Source organism: Vombatus ursinus, unplaced genomic scaffold (assembly GCF_900497805.2).
Source record: "Vombatus ursinus unplaced genomic scaffold, bare-nosed wombat genome assembly UNPS02005286.1, whole genome shotgun sequence".
NCBI classification, from domain to species: Eukaryota; Metazoa; Chordata; class Mammalia; order Diprotodontia; family Vombatidae; genus Vombatus; species Vombatus ursinus.
The window spans coordinates 246,720-262,229 of NW_020945064.1; the positions used below are offsets into that span (position 1 = coordinate 246,720).

At 40.2% G+C, this 15,510-nt stretch overlaps 1 protein-coding gene across 3 annotated transcripts in view; it reads right to left on the minus strand.

Moving 5' to 3' along the window:
* Positions 1 to 15,510, minus strand: part of PHLPP2 (PH domain and leucine rich repeat protein phosphatase 2) — a 98,247-nt gene that overhangs the window by 20,250 nt on the left and 62,487 nt on the right. For 2 of the 3 annotated variants that reach the window (XM_027847621.1, XM_027847623.1), the window contains 9 exons: positions 15,020 to 15,166; positions 14,134 to 14,364; positions 12,358 to 12,560; positions 8,680 to 8,740; positions 6,563 to 6,658; positions 5,894 to 6,049; positions 3,630 to 3,830; positions 1,828 to 1,990; positions 1,442 to 1,572 (listed from right to left, as the gene is read on the minus strand). In XM_027847621.1, coding sequence (XP_027703422.1) covers positions 1,442 to 1,572; positions 1,828 to 1,990; positions 3,630 to 3,830; positions 5,894 to 6,049; positions 6,563 to 6,658; positions 8,680 to 8,740; positions 12,358 to 12,560; positions 14,134 to 14,364; positions 15,020 to 15,166 — 1,389 coding nt within the window. The remainder of the gene's footprint in view (positions 1 to 1,441; positions 1,573 to 1,827; positions 1,991 to 3,629; positions 3,831 to 5,893; positions 6,050 to 6,562; positions 6,659 to 8,679; positions 8,741 to 12,357; positions 12,561 to 14,133; positions 14,365 to 15,019; positions 15,167 to 15,510) is intronic. The other variant, XM_027847622.1, reaches the window with a different exon arrangement.

The following is a 15,510-nucleotide window of genomic DNA, read 5'->3' on the forward strand; positions in this document are numbered from 1 at the left end:
CTCTCTCTCTTAACCACCTTCAAAACCTGCTTTTCCAAAACCTAGAGGGTAACATGTTAGGATAGAGAAAGCTTCCTTTCCTTTCCTATACCAAACTGGAAGAAGGAATGGTCACTTCCTCCCAAAGTTCCCATCATTTCCATGCCAGAAACCTCCTTCTCCCTGAATTTCCTCTCGGTTTCTCTTCCTTTTGAAAGATGAAATTCTCACTAAGGCAGGCCAGAATGTTATTAGCTACTCTCCTCTTGGCAGAGAGTGCATGCCAGCAGATGACTTGATAACCGAAGTTCCCCATCACTACTATATCATAATTCCGGTGCCAGGCTTGTGATCTGTTTCCCATTTCTGGTCTAATTAGTATGCAGCATAGTCCATATCCAAATATCTTCAACCATAGTTCCCCTTCAAGTTCCTTGACTTCTTTACATGAATATATCTTCTTAAAAAATACAATATCCCTTCCTCTCCCCACCTTTTAAAATAATCTAACTTCTTTCAAAATAATGTATACTCATTCAAAGAAACAGTCTAGGAGCAGAGGTGCCAAATACTTGACTTCACTCAAGTACAGTCCAATTAGGAACTATTTAACAAAATCAATAAAAATACAATAGATCACAGATAATGTTACTCATGTGGTTTTCTAATTCAATGTGTGGCACACAGGGATCCTTACGTATGGACTTTTTCTCCCTGAGCTTCAGACCACTGGTCTAGAATCATGCACCTCACACCTTGACAATCTGGCTCATTACATCTGTACCCTGAGGTTGTGCATTTATGTGGAAACACTGGCTTCTTTCTTGGATTTTATCTTCTATGAGCTCCTGGGTATCCCAATAGCTATTCTTCCTTTATTGGTATCTAGCTTGGGAATATATGTGGGTAATTTTCTCTCTTCCTTATCTTTTTCATTTTAAAGTTCTTCTGATTGTACTTGTAAGACATCAGGCACACACACTCTTTCTAGCCAAGCTAGGGTCCCTGATCAAGCAGAGAAGAGAGCGTGGATGGCCGTGGATGCAGAGGCCCCAGGTCTGTACCAAGCTTCCTTTTTCATAGCCTGTGTGACTCTGGGAAAGTCACTCAACTTTTCCTCATCTGTAAAATTAAGAGGGTGAGTCAAATGATGTCAATTGTTCATTATAGATCTAACTCTGGTATGAAGACCTGATGAGTATGAAAATACCCATGAGTGTCATAGAAGAGTCAGATGGTGATGTTGTGGTGGCCATGATGTTTTGGTCCAGTGGAATGGTCTGGTCACTGGCATTAAGCCTCTGTCAGTGAGTGAATCAAGGAACGTAATAAGAAGGGCATCATTCCTACTTCACACACAGCCTCTAGTGGAACAAGGTCTATTAAAGGCCTTTAAAGAGCTTGAAATTGGCAGGATTAAGGTCACGTGTGATTTCAACTTCAGAATCTTTATATATGTTACCTGAAGATTTCCAGCGTCTTATGTTCCAGAACCAAATTTGTATTTCCAGTTAGGTCAAGGTCCTGTAGGGTAGGAGGCAAAGCCTCAGGAATCAGAATTTCTGTCAAGTCATTACAGCTTAAATCTACAAACTGACAGGGACAGAAAAGCACAAAAAGAGACCACATCAGGAAAAGCAAAGTCTTCATTCCCAAATACTCATGACCCCCTACTCTGTAATGCCAAGGGTATTAAATAATCACTTCTCTAACCAAAAATCCCACTCTATCCTTCTAGGGCCCTTTTCCAAATAGAAGGAAAAAACCACCCCACATGCACACCTGGGGAGCCCATCAAGGTCAGTAACCTTTACTTCCAAAGGTTATCCCTCACTCCCATGGAGATACCTGGATATGAGGCAAATGCAGGATCTCTGGAAATATGCTGATGTTGTTGGAGTGTGCAACAAGAGTATGCAGCTGTTTACAGTTTGCAATGGTTGTAGGAATTGTCTTTAGTTTGTTGCCACTCAGGTTCAGCTCCTCCAGTTGCTCCAACTTGTTTAATTTGCTGAAGATGAAACAATACAATAAAATTTTTGTGCATCGCCATCTCTACACTCACATGCCCTTCACCTCTCTGACCTCAATTACTGCAGTTGCCTCCTACTTGGTCTCCCCGACTCCCTCTTATTCATCCTCCACATATTTGCTAAAGTGAAGTTTCTAAAGCCTACACCTGATCGTGTCAACCTCCTGTTCAATTATTGCCTCTAACATAAATAGAAACTTCTCTGTCTGGCATTTAAGGCCCTTCACAGTCTGGCTCCAGCCTTCCCATCAAACCAGCCTGCTGGCTCTCATACATGGCATTCTATTTGCTACTGACACACCTGATTTTGCATAGGCTGTCCTCTTCACCTGGAATATACATACTTCTCATCTCTACTTCCCAGCATCCTTAGCTTCTCTCCCACGTCACCTTTCCTGGTTCCCTACAACTGCCAGTACGCCCTTCCTGACCCTGAGCTTATTTACCTAAGTAGAGGGTGTTTGCCCTGATAAGCACTGAGGGCAGGGATTGTTTGATTGTCTCAGCATCCCCAAAGCCCATTAAATGCAGTTCCTTAAATGTAGCAGGAGCTTAATCTTCACTGACTGATCATGTAAAAATTCCTAAATTTTCTTTTATCAAATTTTTAAACATTTTGAAAAGATCATACGCTGAGAGGGCATCTAACCGACCTCCTCATTTTATAGATGAAGAACTGAGGTCCAGAGATCTTGTCCAATGTCAAACAGATTGTAAATGGCAAAGTTGGAATTTGGACTCAGATTCTATAAGCTCAAGGTCAACCTCTTTCCATGACTTTTTTCTTTTAATGTCAGCACTTATTCACTGACAGTTTAAATCTACATTAAAAAATAATACGTCTCTTAAGTCATTTTAGAAGCATCAGAAAACTTTTGCCTCACTGGCATTTACTAGGCATCTCCTTTCTTCTATCAATAATTCTTTCCCTACTTTCTGGAAAGCATTTATGTTTTCCTTAACAAGTGTGACAGAATTAATTTCTTACACCATTACACTGAGTATATCAGAGTCCTGAGCAATCTTTTATTCAAAATACACTAAAGAACTCTTTCAGATTTGGTAACTACTAGTTCCCAAACAGAATAACAGTTCCCAAGTAGAACGGACAAAATAGAAGCAAATAATTGCCAGGAGACAACAAGAAATGTTTTTTAAAAGTCAAAAGACCAGAAAAATAGAAGAAAATCTTCAAAGAGGTTAAACAATTCCTTGTCCTATTGTCAATGAAAGTACAATGAATAAATACAGAGTGTTTTGTGAAACAGTGATGAGGGGAAAAAAACTCTTTAATTTGTTAAATTAATTTAAATTAAAAGAACTTTAATTCATCTTATAAATGAGCCTTTAAAAGTCCACTGTTCTCAGAATCCTGAGAACTAAAGGAATGGGGTACCCAGGAATTTAACAAACATCATGAAATTTCTCCCTAGATATTGATGTTTCTATCCCATTGTTATTAACCTTTAAATCTATGACAATACAAAACACCCTCCTTGAGTTAGGCATTAGAAGAGTTTACTTTTGCCACCCAGCTGGAGAACTCAAAAGGTCAACGACTGTCATATATAATATTCATCTTGCCTCTACAGACCCGAGGCAGCATGCATGTATTCACCTTGCTGGGAAAGTCTGCAGCTGGTTATCTGCAAGATGCAGGATTCGGAGGTGCGGGTGTCCTACTAGGACAGGGATACATTGGTCTGTCAGCTGATTACTGGTCAGATAGAGGAGTTGCAGCATGCTCAGACTTTCTTCCCCAGTGCAAGCAGAAGGCAGAGACTCTAAATTGTTTGCAGAGGCGTTCAGGTACCTGAGACTAACAGAGGAGTAAAAAATTATCAAGGAGAATATACATACATAGCCATTTTCACTGAGAGCATCTACTGCCTTAAAAATGGGAGTTTCAGAAATTACTTCATGCTCTCGGAAGGCAGCTGGGTGGGACACTGGATAGAGTGCCAGGCCTGGATTCAGGAAAACTCATCTTCCCGAGTTCAAATCTGGCCTCAGGCACTTCCTAGTTGTGTGACCCTGGGCAAGTCACTTAACTATATTTATGTCAGTTTCCTCATCAGTAAAATGAGCCGGAGAAGGAAATGGCAAACCACTCCAGTGTCTTTGCCAAAAATACCCCAAATGGAGTCACAAGGAGTTGGATACAACTGAAAAACGACCCAACAACATGCTCTCCAAAGAGCATTTGTCTTCCTTCCTTTTCTTTGTCAAGGTTCCATTCTTATTCCTCTTCTCCTTGATGCCTGTGCTTTCTCCTTTGGCAATCTCGCTCCCACCAACAGTATTCAAAGGCCTTTGCTCTGACTACTTCCCTTTATCCCCATCTGACTGCTTGCTATTTCTCAGACACACCCTGTGCTTTCTCATTTCTGAAACATTTTTGGTACCTCTTTCCTGAACTGAAAACATCCTCACCCACCCACCAATTTCTGTTAAAAACACGCCCTATGCAGCCTTTAAGGCCAATTGCAGCCACCAGCTTCCCTCATTCTCTCAGCCACGAGTAACCTCTCCTTCTTCTGGACTCCTATAGCATGTTACCTACACTTCTCTTAAGACACATTCTGAACCACCATATAGTTATTTATGCATGTTGTCTTTGTGAGAATGGGTATTTTGAAGTCAAGCACCATTATTTCATTCATTTTTTAAACACTCAATCACATATTGCACAAAATAAAGGTTTCATAAATAAAAAAACGAAGAAAAAATCCTAGTACAAATACTTACTAAAAGATGTCCTCATGTTAAAACTTCTTACGTTTTCCTAAGAAAACCTAGCCACTTATTTTTAAGGCACAGGAATAATACATCTTTAAAGGAATATGTGTTAGGTACAGAATGAGTTAGGTGCTCTCTTATGGCCTTGTCAATCTCTGGAGACCACCATCCTTTCATCCGGTAGGAAAACTTTTGTTGTTGATGGCTCTTGTGATTTTACTGCAGAATGGAGGTAATATTCCAAGAAGGGGAGAGCAAAGAGCCTATTCATAAATTTATATTTCAAGAACCAACAGCTTTTTTGGGAGAGACCTTTTCTGCCAGCTGTTCATGTCACAATGTCAGAGCTTTTAATGTAACAATGTATAGGAAAGCTCTACCAATAATGAATAGAACTGACTAATGAGGGTATCTCATTAGTCAAATTAGGCAAAGAAAAGGAAGGAAGACCAAATGCTCTTCTGAGAGCATACTGCTGGGTCACTTTTCAGTAGTATCCAACTCTTTGTGACTCCATTTGAGATTTTCTTGGCAAAGACACTGGAGTGGTTCGCCATTTCCTTCTCTAGCTCATTTCACAGATGAGGAAATTGATGTAAATAGGGTTAAGTGACTTGCCCAGGGTCACATAACTAGGAAGTATCCAAGGCCAGATTTGATCTCAGGAAGATGATTTTTCCTGAATGCAGGTCCAGCATTCTATCCACTGTACCACCCAGCTGCCCTCTTGAGAGCTTACACAGCAACCCACCAATGACTTCAGCTCTAGTGACTTATTCTTGTCTAGAGAGGGCAGGTACTGTCAAGGGTCACAGCACTAGAACTGCCCTCTTTCCCTTTTCTTTGATAGATCACAATACTTATTACCTGTGATGACAATGCAGCATAGGACCCAAAGGCAGGCAAGGAGCTGACTGTGATCACACTCCCCTGTGCTCACTCAGGATGTGGACTACCACCTCATAAAAACACTGTGACATATTACAACTGGCAATAAAGCCTCTAAAACAAGGCAGAGAGTCACGCAAACAGACTCATAATCTCTAACAGTTCCAAAGGTCACTTTCACCATAGGTGCAGGGTTAATACAGCTTACTCATCCAAAGATTTCGTCCCCCACAAAAGCCTATTTGTGGTACTTACTTTAAGGCCTTGGAGAAGAGAGTGTCGGGCAGCCTGGTGAGTAAATTATGCTGCAGATCCAAGACCTCAAGAGGAATGTGTTCCAGAAGGACTGGAAGGCTTTGCACATGGTTGTGTCCCACCATCAGTTTCCTAAGACTCAGACTTCTCAGAATCCTAGGAGGGGAGAAAGCCCAAAGGAACACATAAGAAACTTAACAATGTTTCTTGACGAGCCTTACAAAGGAAATGTCTGCAATACTGGATTTGTCCTGAGCACTTATTTAATAAAATCAGGAAAATAAGAGGACATGATATCAGATAATGTAAACTGGGCAAAGTACACTAGCCAAAAAAGAGCACCTCTAACGCTCTGTTAAACAATCACCAGAAGAACATGACTGTTCAGGGAGAAGGAAATTAATGAAAATAGCAAACATAAGACAGACTTGAACTATATCTTATTTTCTACAACGAAATCACTTTGGATTGTAAGTCTAAAAAGAGACTTCTGCAAGTTTTAAATAGCTTCAAATATACAGTTAAAGCCCAACATTTTGCTTTAATTTTAAAAACACTATCCTGAAGAACATGTGGAGAGGACCATAAATCTTGGAAAAGATGATTTAGTGGTGTTTCAAGAACATAAGTGTTTGTGTGTATAAAATATATATATTAAAATACATGTACCTAATGGGGACCTCTGTTAGAAGATTGTAGCTCATATCCAACACCTCAATCTTCTTTGATTCACAGACCCAGTCAGGAACATACTCTAATTGATTCCTAGGAAAACATACAATTAAAAAGGCATCATTTGTAACAACTAGTAGAAACGGAAAGCCACTCAAGTCCTACTTAGATACCTCATCACGATGTGAAGGTGACCCTTGGGTTTTCCAAATGTGTCCCTAAAGCATAAACTCTGGCTGTTTTTACCAGGCTGAGTGATAAAATTGTGTCTCATCTACAGCCCAGCCTAGTGAAGCCTGGAAAGAAGCCTGTTCATTACCAGAATGGCCACTCATCCAATCAGGAACTGTTACTTGAGCTGATGGAAAGAGGACCCATACCAATGAAATTGCAGATTTTTTAAAAAGTGTTTAAGTAGAAAAGAAAAGCAACAAATAATTTCTAAAAAAAATATTCAAACTATTAATGATAATCGTTCTTAGGAGAAAGAGCAATGAACTGCAAACTGAGGACATCTACCTTATAGAAGTATTTTGTCTGGTTTTTTTTTGTTTTGTTTTGTTTTTTGGCTAGGCAGTGGGGTTAAGTGACTTGCCCAGGGTCACACAGCTAGTAAGTGTTATGTGTCTGAGGTCGAATTTGACCTCAGGTCCTCCTGAATCCAAGGTCGGTACTCTATCCACTGCACCACCTAGCTGCCCTAGAAGTATTTTGTCTGTAAGCATTATATATGTGTGAAAATTTAAAGGTACCAGCTCATTTACACAATTAACAGTTTGCCTCCTGTATTCCCAATGTGATGTTACTTGAAAATCTTTGCCCTCAAAAAGAAAGTTTATACATGAAAATCATCTTGTTATTAGAGAAAGGAAGAAACAGACTGCTAAAGTCAAACTGTCACAAAGCTATATCACAGAAAACAAGGATGTCACAATACTAGTTAATTTATTCTCTAACAGAGGCAAAAGGGCTCCTCAGTGAGGAAGTGCCTACAGACTTAAGACTAAAGATTCTGAGTCTGTCTCTACACCATGTGATCTTAGATCAATCTGTCAGCCTCCAAGGACTTTTTTTTGGGGGGGACCCCCCACAAGGCAACTGGGGTTAAGTGACTTGCCCAATTTGAATTCAGGTCCTCCTGACTCCAGGGACGGTGCTCTGTTCACTGGGCCACCTAGCTGCCTCTCCAAGGACTTTTAAGAGCCTCTTCAGAGCAGTAAGGAAAACGACCTACCTGATCTACCTGATAAACTCACTGTATTCTAAAACACACACAACAAACAAAACCCCCAAAGTGTAATACTCTCTCAACAACCTAAGAATGCTCTCTACAGGGGAGACAGGAGCGACCTCTTATTTGCATTCCATGACTAAGCTGGGTTTTTGGTCAGGAGACAGAGGCAGCATGGGGTCTGAGAAAGGGAACTAGATTTAGAGTGAGAAGGTTTGGCTTCAATCCCTGAACCACTATTTACTACCTGTGTGACGTCACCTCTCTGGGCCTCAATGTGTTCATTTGTAAAATGAGTGGAGGGCAGTAACTTGTGTGACATTCCAGAACACTGATTCTGAAGCCGATAATTTGAGTTATTTATATTATCCTTGACTTCTACTATCTCTAGACAATCCAGGGCTTTTTCAAAGTTCTAGACCAGAAAGGGTCAGGGGAAGGGATTTAAAAACCAAAATGAAACAAACACACACACAAAAAAATAGTAAACCCTAGGCCCCTGAGTCAAATAAATGCCTCCCCCAAGCCAAGTAACTCAGACTCAACAGGCAAAGGATAAAATTGTCAACAGAGGTCTTTTTAATCTCAGAATAACTCCTTTGTTCTGAGCAAACTATAATAATCTGTGACTTAAAGAACTGTTGACTCTTGGGTCCTTTCCTGATACAGATACACTGGGCAAGTCACTTAACCCTGTTTGCCTCAGAAATCCTTCTAACGATGACCATTCCTTTTCAGAACTCCCACCAGCAGGGCACCAACACATTTCTATGTGTTTGCATGTCTATTCCCTGAAGGAAGCTCAAGAAGTATTTATATATGATCCCCTTAAGTAACAAAAAACACACAAAGCCATCTCTTTCTCTTCGTGGTACACACTTACCTAGAGAGTTCTAAGGAAGTAAGCAGACTAGGCACCGGATAAACGTTTACTGTTGTCAGCCCTAATCAAAAAGGAAGCAGAATCATTAGCTAAGCTGAGGCAAAGCAAAGGGAAGATTAACAGTAAAACCAGAGAAGGGAAGCCTCCAAGACAGGTGTTCTCAATCTATGGTGTATGAGCTTCTTGTTAGCAATATTTTAATAACGGTATTTTAATATGATTGGTTTCCTTTGTAATCTTGTAATTTATTTATGTATTAACAACACAATTTGAAGAAGGAGCCCACAGGTTTCCCCGGGCTGCCAAAGGGGTCCCAAATATTTCTAACACAAATGAAGACACTGAGGGAAGCCTTTCAGAGAGGGTTGGCCTACATGACTTTCAAGCTCCCTTCCCACTCAGAAAAGCTTTGATTATGCTGGGACCCCACATCTCAAACTCAGCATGTTCAAAACACAACCATTCCCTCTAAACCTCCCTGGAGAGCAGGGGCCATCTCCAGTCATCCTGATCTACATCTCGCCACTGGACCCAGATGGCTCTGGAGGAGAAAGTGAGGCTGGTGACTGCACAGTCCTCCCTCACTCAAATCAAAGTCAACTGCAAGTCACGTCATCAACTCCCTGATGTCACCGTCGTCTTCGAGAATGAAGCACAAACACAACTACCCTAAAGGGCAGCTAGGTGACATCACAGAGTGCTGGGGCTGAAGTCAGAAAGACTCATCTTCCTGAGTTCAAACCTGGTCTCAGATACTTACTAGCTGTGTGACCCTGGGCAAGTCACTTAACCCTGTTTGCCTCAGTTTCCTCACCCGTAAAATGAGCTGGAAAATGAAATGAGAAACTACTCGAGTACCTTGGCCAAGAAAAACCCAAATGGGGTCACAAAGAGTCAGACATGACTGAAAATTGACGGAACAAGAATTCCGAAACAGCCTCTTCATTTGTTGTTTCCAGGCTCTCCCTGCTATAATCCATCCTCCACCTAACTGGCAAAATAGTTTTTCTAAAAGTATATGTCTGACTAAGAGCCATCCTATTAGTGGAAAGAACACTGACCACAGAATAAGAGCATGGGGTCAAATCCAACCAATGAAGTCGACTCACTGTGTGAGCTTGGGGCCAAGCCCTTAGCTTCCATGGGTCTGGTTTCCTTATCTATAAAATGAGTTGGCCTCAAGAGCCTCAGGCTCACAGTTGTAACTTTACATTCCTACACGATCTCTTATAGTAAAACACCAACTACAGTAGACAGCTTCCTGGCTGTTCCTCGCACAAGACCGTCCATCTCCCGACTCTGGGCATTTTCAGAGGCTGTCCCCCATGCCTGAATTCTCTCTCCTCTGTTTCCTGGCTTCCCTGAAGTTTCAGTTACAACCACATCTTCTGCAAGATTTTCCTGATCCCACTCAATGCTAGTTAGTGCCTTCCTTGGTGGGTCATCTCCACTTTCTGATAGAGAAAGTATCAGACTGTGAGCTCCGGGAAAACAGGGATGGGTTTTTGCCTTTCTTTCAATTTCTAGCATTTAGAACAGTGCCTGGCACACAGTATGAACTTAAAAAATGCTTGCTGCCTTGACTGATAAATACTGGGCATTTTGACCCACTTCAATTGTTTGACTAATAATTGTTTCAGGAAATAAACAAGGGTATTCAACATGCTTAATTTATCAAGGATATTTGTTAACAGTAAGCAATGTAAAGGGTTGGGTTTTGTTGGTTTGTTTTTTTGCCTTTTTAAAATTTTGAGACATCAAAGCTACATGTGTTTAGTTTGATCCAGGCTCATTTCATGCAGATCCTATTTAATACAATGCAACTTTACAGATTATTAATGATCAGGAACTGTTCCCACCTCAGAGTCCTTTTTTCTTATTTCAGTTACCTATTAACTTTGTATAGGTTAGGAAAGGGCATTGGCCCATTTCTATAACAATATATCTGCTCTCTGCTCTTAAGTAGGGGGTTCCTTTTTTTCTTCTTTCATTTTAATAGTATTATCTTTTCCAACTACATGTAAAGACAATTTTAACATTCCTTTTTTATAAAATTTTGAGTTCCAAATTTTTGCCTTTCCTTCCTTCCCTCCCTACTCCCTAAGACAGCAAGCAACTTGATACAGGTTATATAAATAAGCAGGGAATTCTTAATCTAGAGTCTGAAAAAAAATTTAAACCCTTTTATAACTTTATATCAATATTATTATTTCCTTTGCAATCACATGTATTTTATTTTATGCATTTAAAAACAGTTCTCTGAGAAGGGGTCCACAAGCTTCACCAAACAGCCCAAGGAGCCTATGACTCTCAAGTATTATTTTTAAAGAGAATCTAAGTCTATTCCCACCTAAATTCAGAGCTCTGGTTTGAAGTTCCCACAAAGATATGTTTAAGGTAAAAACTGGTTTGCTGGACCACCTCTGCTAATTAAAAAAAAAGTCCTTTAACCAGTGAGATTCTAAAAACTTAATTTGCACAGAAAAAAAGAAACCAACATTCAAAATGAAGGCCATGGCAAAAAGTCTGACTTTTTTCTCTGCTAAAAACTTCATTCTATTTCTGTCTAGTTAAAAAAAAAGTGATGCTGCTAAGCAAACAGTCCAGACACATAAAAACTAGGGCTCTCACTCTTCAAGGACTATGGTGTCAAGGATGTTTAGTACAATATTGAGACCATCTACTGAAAATATCTTTGCCTCTTGAGGATTTTGTTAAAATGCCTCTTACTGCATGAACCCACATGGTGACCCCATCTTAAAAGATTGCCTCTGGGGCTGCATACATCCTATCATAGAAACAACAGTTCACAAACCAAAGTTCTCAATATTCTCGTTCCCCTCTTACCTCTTCTAAACACCTATCACTCAGCCTTGAGACCTCAATTCTTCATTCCCAGTGTGTTGGTAAGTCAGTCTGGTCATTTCTACCTTTACAATGCGTCCCCCATTTATCTCCTCTCCCCTCACTTCACTCTGGTACGGGCCTTCATCCCTCCCTCAAGCCTTTTTTCTCTGAACTGCAAAGGGATCTTCCTAAAGCACAGGTCTGGCCACATCACCCTTCACTCCCAATCTGCAATGGCTTCCTATTGCCTCCAGGACCAAATACAAAATCCTCCATTTGTTAGAGGAACTTGGCCCCTTCCTCCTTTCCCAAACTTCTTAAGACTTCACTCCCTCTATGTTGCAGGGACCCCAGCCTTCTGGCTGATTCTCAAACATAGCACTCCATCTTCTCACTCTGACTTTTTCAATGACCTGATGCCAGGTGGGGAATTCTCTTCCTCCCGACCACTGCCTCTTGGTTTCCTTCAAGTTTCAGCTAAAATCTCAGCTTCTGCAAGATGGGAAAGCCAGAGGCTTACCCCGTAGTTTTTCTCCCATTGATCAGTATCCATCTGATTGGTGCATAGCTGTCTGCATGCTGACCTCTCTATTACAATGTGGGCTCTCTAAGGGCAGAGATATTTTGCCTTACTTTGTACCCTGAGGGCTTACCACAATGCCCCACAGAGTAAGTGTTTAATGAATGCTTGTTGAATGATGACTCTCACAAAGCCTCAAGCATCCTTCAACACAAGACCCAATTAGCAAGGCAGGAGCAATTTTCTTAGAAAGTGTTTTCTTCCCAGAGCTTACACAGAACAAGCAAGTGGAGGAAAAATGGCAAATTTACTGTTGGAGTTGGCACAGAGGGCCCGCAGGGTGAAGCCACTGAGCGTGAGGTCCCTCAGCTGATTTCGTTCACAGTGCAGCTGCTGGAGGTTTCCCAGGGAACTCAGATCCAAGTCAGTCAGCTGGTTATCCCGCAAATCCACGTGGGTAACACGCTTGTTCCCTTCCAGGTTGTCAATAACTGTTCTCTTCAAATTGTTCAACCTAAACATTGGTCAACAAGTCATTGGAATTAAATTCTACTAAGGAAACCAAAAGGTTAACAGCTCCAAAAAGGACGATGTCCCTTTTCCTATGCCTAACATCCACAAATAGCATTTAAATGCCTAATTTACTACTACATCATACAAAGAACCAAAAAAAGCTAGTCCTTTTCCTGTAGTAATTTGTAATCTGAGACAACTCAGACTTGGAAACACATATACAGGCTAAATAAAGAGCAAAATAAAGAGTAAGCTTATCCATGAAAAGAGAACAAAGTTACACTTTTGTTTGTTTTTGCATCCTGACTGTTCAGAAATTGTCATTTAAAAGTGTGGGGAACAGAACATGTTCCATTCCAGATTAAGCAAGGTAAAGGCTGTGGTCATATTCCCTTGTACAGTACAGTAAAACAGTGGCTTTTAAAAAATTCTACTTCTGAGAACCTCTGCACATGGAATATTTAAAGCAAAGGTGTCAATGGACAGGAAAACCATTTATGTATGGACAAAATTCAGACAGCCTCCAATGACAAAAACAGCAAATGATTTCTTGCTTTTTCTCCTTCTTTAAAAAGAACATGCATAGTAACTAATTTTTTTTAACAATAAGTCTGAGTCATCAAGAAAAGGTAAAACCATGTTACTTAACTGTACTCCATTTAAATAGGCAGAGAAGTATGTAACATACTACAGAAATATTTCCATAAAAATCATTAAAACAGACACTAAACGGCTGTTGATGGAACTATGAATTTGAATTTGTAACTGTGCTTAGACAGTGACTAAAATGTCCACATTCTTTGACCCAAAGATCCCTAGACTACGCATATCCCCCCAAGTTGGTCAAAGATAAAAAGAAATGCCCTATATACAGGAAAATACTCATAAGCAATACTTTTGTGGTAGCAAAGAACTAGAAACTAGAGGATGCCACTGACTGGGGAATAGCTGAACAGACTGTGGTATATGAATGTAATGGCATATTAATGAACAGTAAAACAATGAATATGAAGAATTCAGAAAAGTACGGGAAGACAGATGAACTGATAAAGAGTGAAAAACCAACATACACAATGATATGATATATGAATAATAATGTAAACGCAAAAAACAACTGATATACATCCTTTTAAGACTCTGCACTCCCTTCTTTGCTGAAGTGGGGAACTATGGATGTGGAATACTGAATGCATCATTAGATACAGCTGATGTGTTGGTTGGTTTTTGCTAAACTGTTTTTCCCTCTTTCTTTGTTACAAGAGATGGCCTGATGGATAAGGGAGGAGGGCGAGAGATTTTCAGAAAATAACATTATGTAAAAACAAAAGAAATTAATTAAAACTTTTAAAAAATTCCATGCTTAATGGATAAGTTTAACTGATCTGGAAAATTCACTTCTTTTGAACACCACATTCCCCAATGATGCCTGATAAATGAGGCATTACTTTACCTTTAAACAAAATTAATTCCTATTCTGAACCTTAATGCAGTAGTCTCAGAAGTAACAGAGAAAAGCTAATACACAGTTCTTTCACAGATCAATCCAAGAATACGCACAGAAAGAATACCCTCACCTGAAATCTACATGTTTGATGTTCTCCATCCTGTTCAGAACCCCAAGATTTAGGATTTCTAGCTGGTTGCCTGCCATAGCCAGCTTCTCTAGCATAGTGAGCTTCACACAAGCCTCAGGAATTTGGCTAAAATTGTTGAAGGAGAGTCCAAGAGTGGAAAGCTGCTGCAAATTTCCCAGTTCTTCAGGTAAAGTAGTGAGGAAGTTGCCATCAAGACAGAGAGTCTGTAGACTGTGTGAAATTAATTTAAGGTGAAAAAAAAAAACTCAGCTAGTAAAGAATTTCTCAAAATAAGTAGATCTGAAAGTGATGAGCTCTAATTCGAGGACAATGCTGACAAGGAATAATGAATTCCAGCAAATCAACAATCTCCGAAATTTCCGTATCTTCGGAGATCTAACAAATTAACCAGCAGTAGAAGTGTCAAATTATGAATGGCTACAGCTGTCAGAAAGCTTATATACAATGAGAACTTTGGTGACTGAAACTGCTACTTGGTGTTGGACGTTGGATGATAGCCCCTAGTACAGATATGATTTATTTTCTAAGAAGATCCAATGACTCATGTTCACATAAAAATGACCAAAACAAAGCTACTTTCAAAGCACTCTACTGACTTGCATTTTTGCAACAAACATTCTATTGTTTTCATTCCAAATGCTCGGTCACTTTCCCACAGCATCAGAGGACCCTAAGTCTAGAATCCCAAGAGCCCTCAGTAGTAATCTGATCCAGTTCCGTCCCTTTTCAGAGGAGAGCCCTCAATTCCAGGGCAGGTGTGACTTGCCCAACATAGGGTATTAAGCAGTAGAGGCAAGAACTCTTTACTCCTAAGACAGTGGTCCTTCCACAGTACTGTGGGGTCTACGTAAGGTCAGATACTCACTTCAGAAGACTGCCAATCTGACCAGGCAACTCATGAAATCCATTACAGGAAAGGTTGAGTTCTGTTAGAGTGGAGATCTCACAAAGTAAAATGGGGAATAACCCAAGCTTGTTGTGGGACAAATTCAGGCCCTTCAGCTGAGAAAACCTGAAGAGGAGAAAAATAGGAATGACATCATCAACTGCCAATGGAAAGTAACTTTAAATTTCAACCCTTGATCCTGGTCCTCAAATGGGTTTGCTTATTTCACCTCTTTCTCTTCCTCCTCTGCTGCTAATCACAACAATAAAAACTAGCCTTTATATAGTGCTTCAAGGTTTGTAATAACACTTTACATATATTATCTCATTTGCTCCTTACTACAACCTTGGGAGGCAAGTGCTATTATCATCCCCATTTTACAGATGAGGAAACTGAGGCTAAAATTAAGGGACTTGCCCAGAGTCACAGAGATGGTCAGTATCTAAGGCAGAATTTGAACTCGGGTCTTC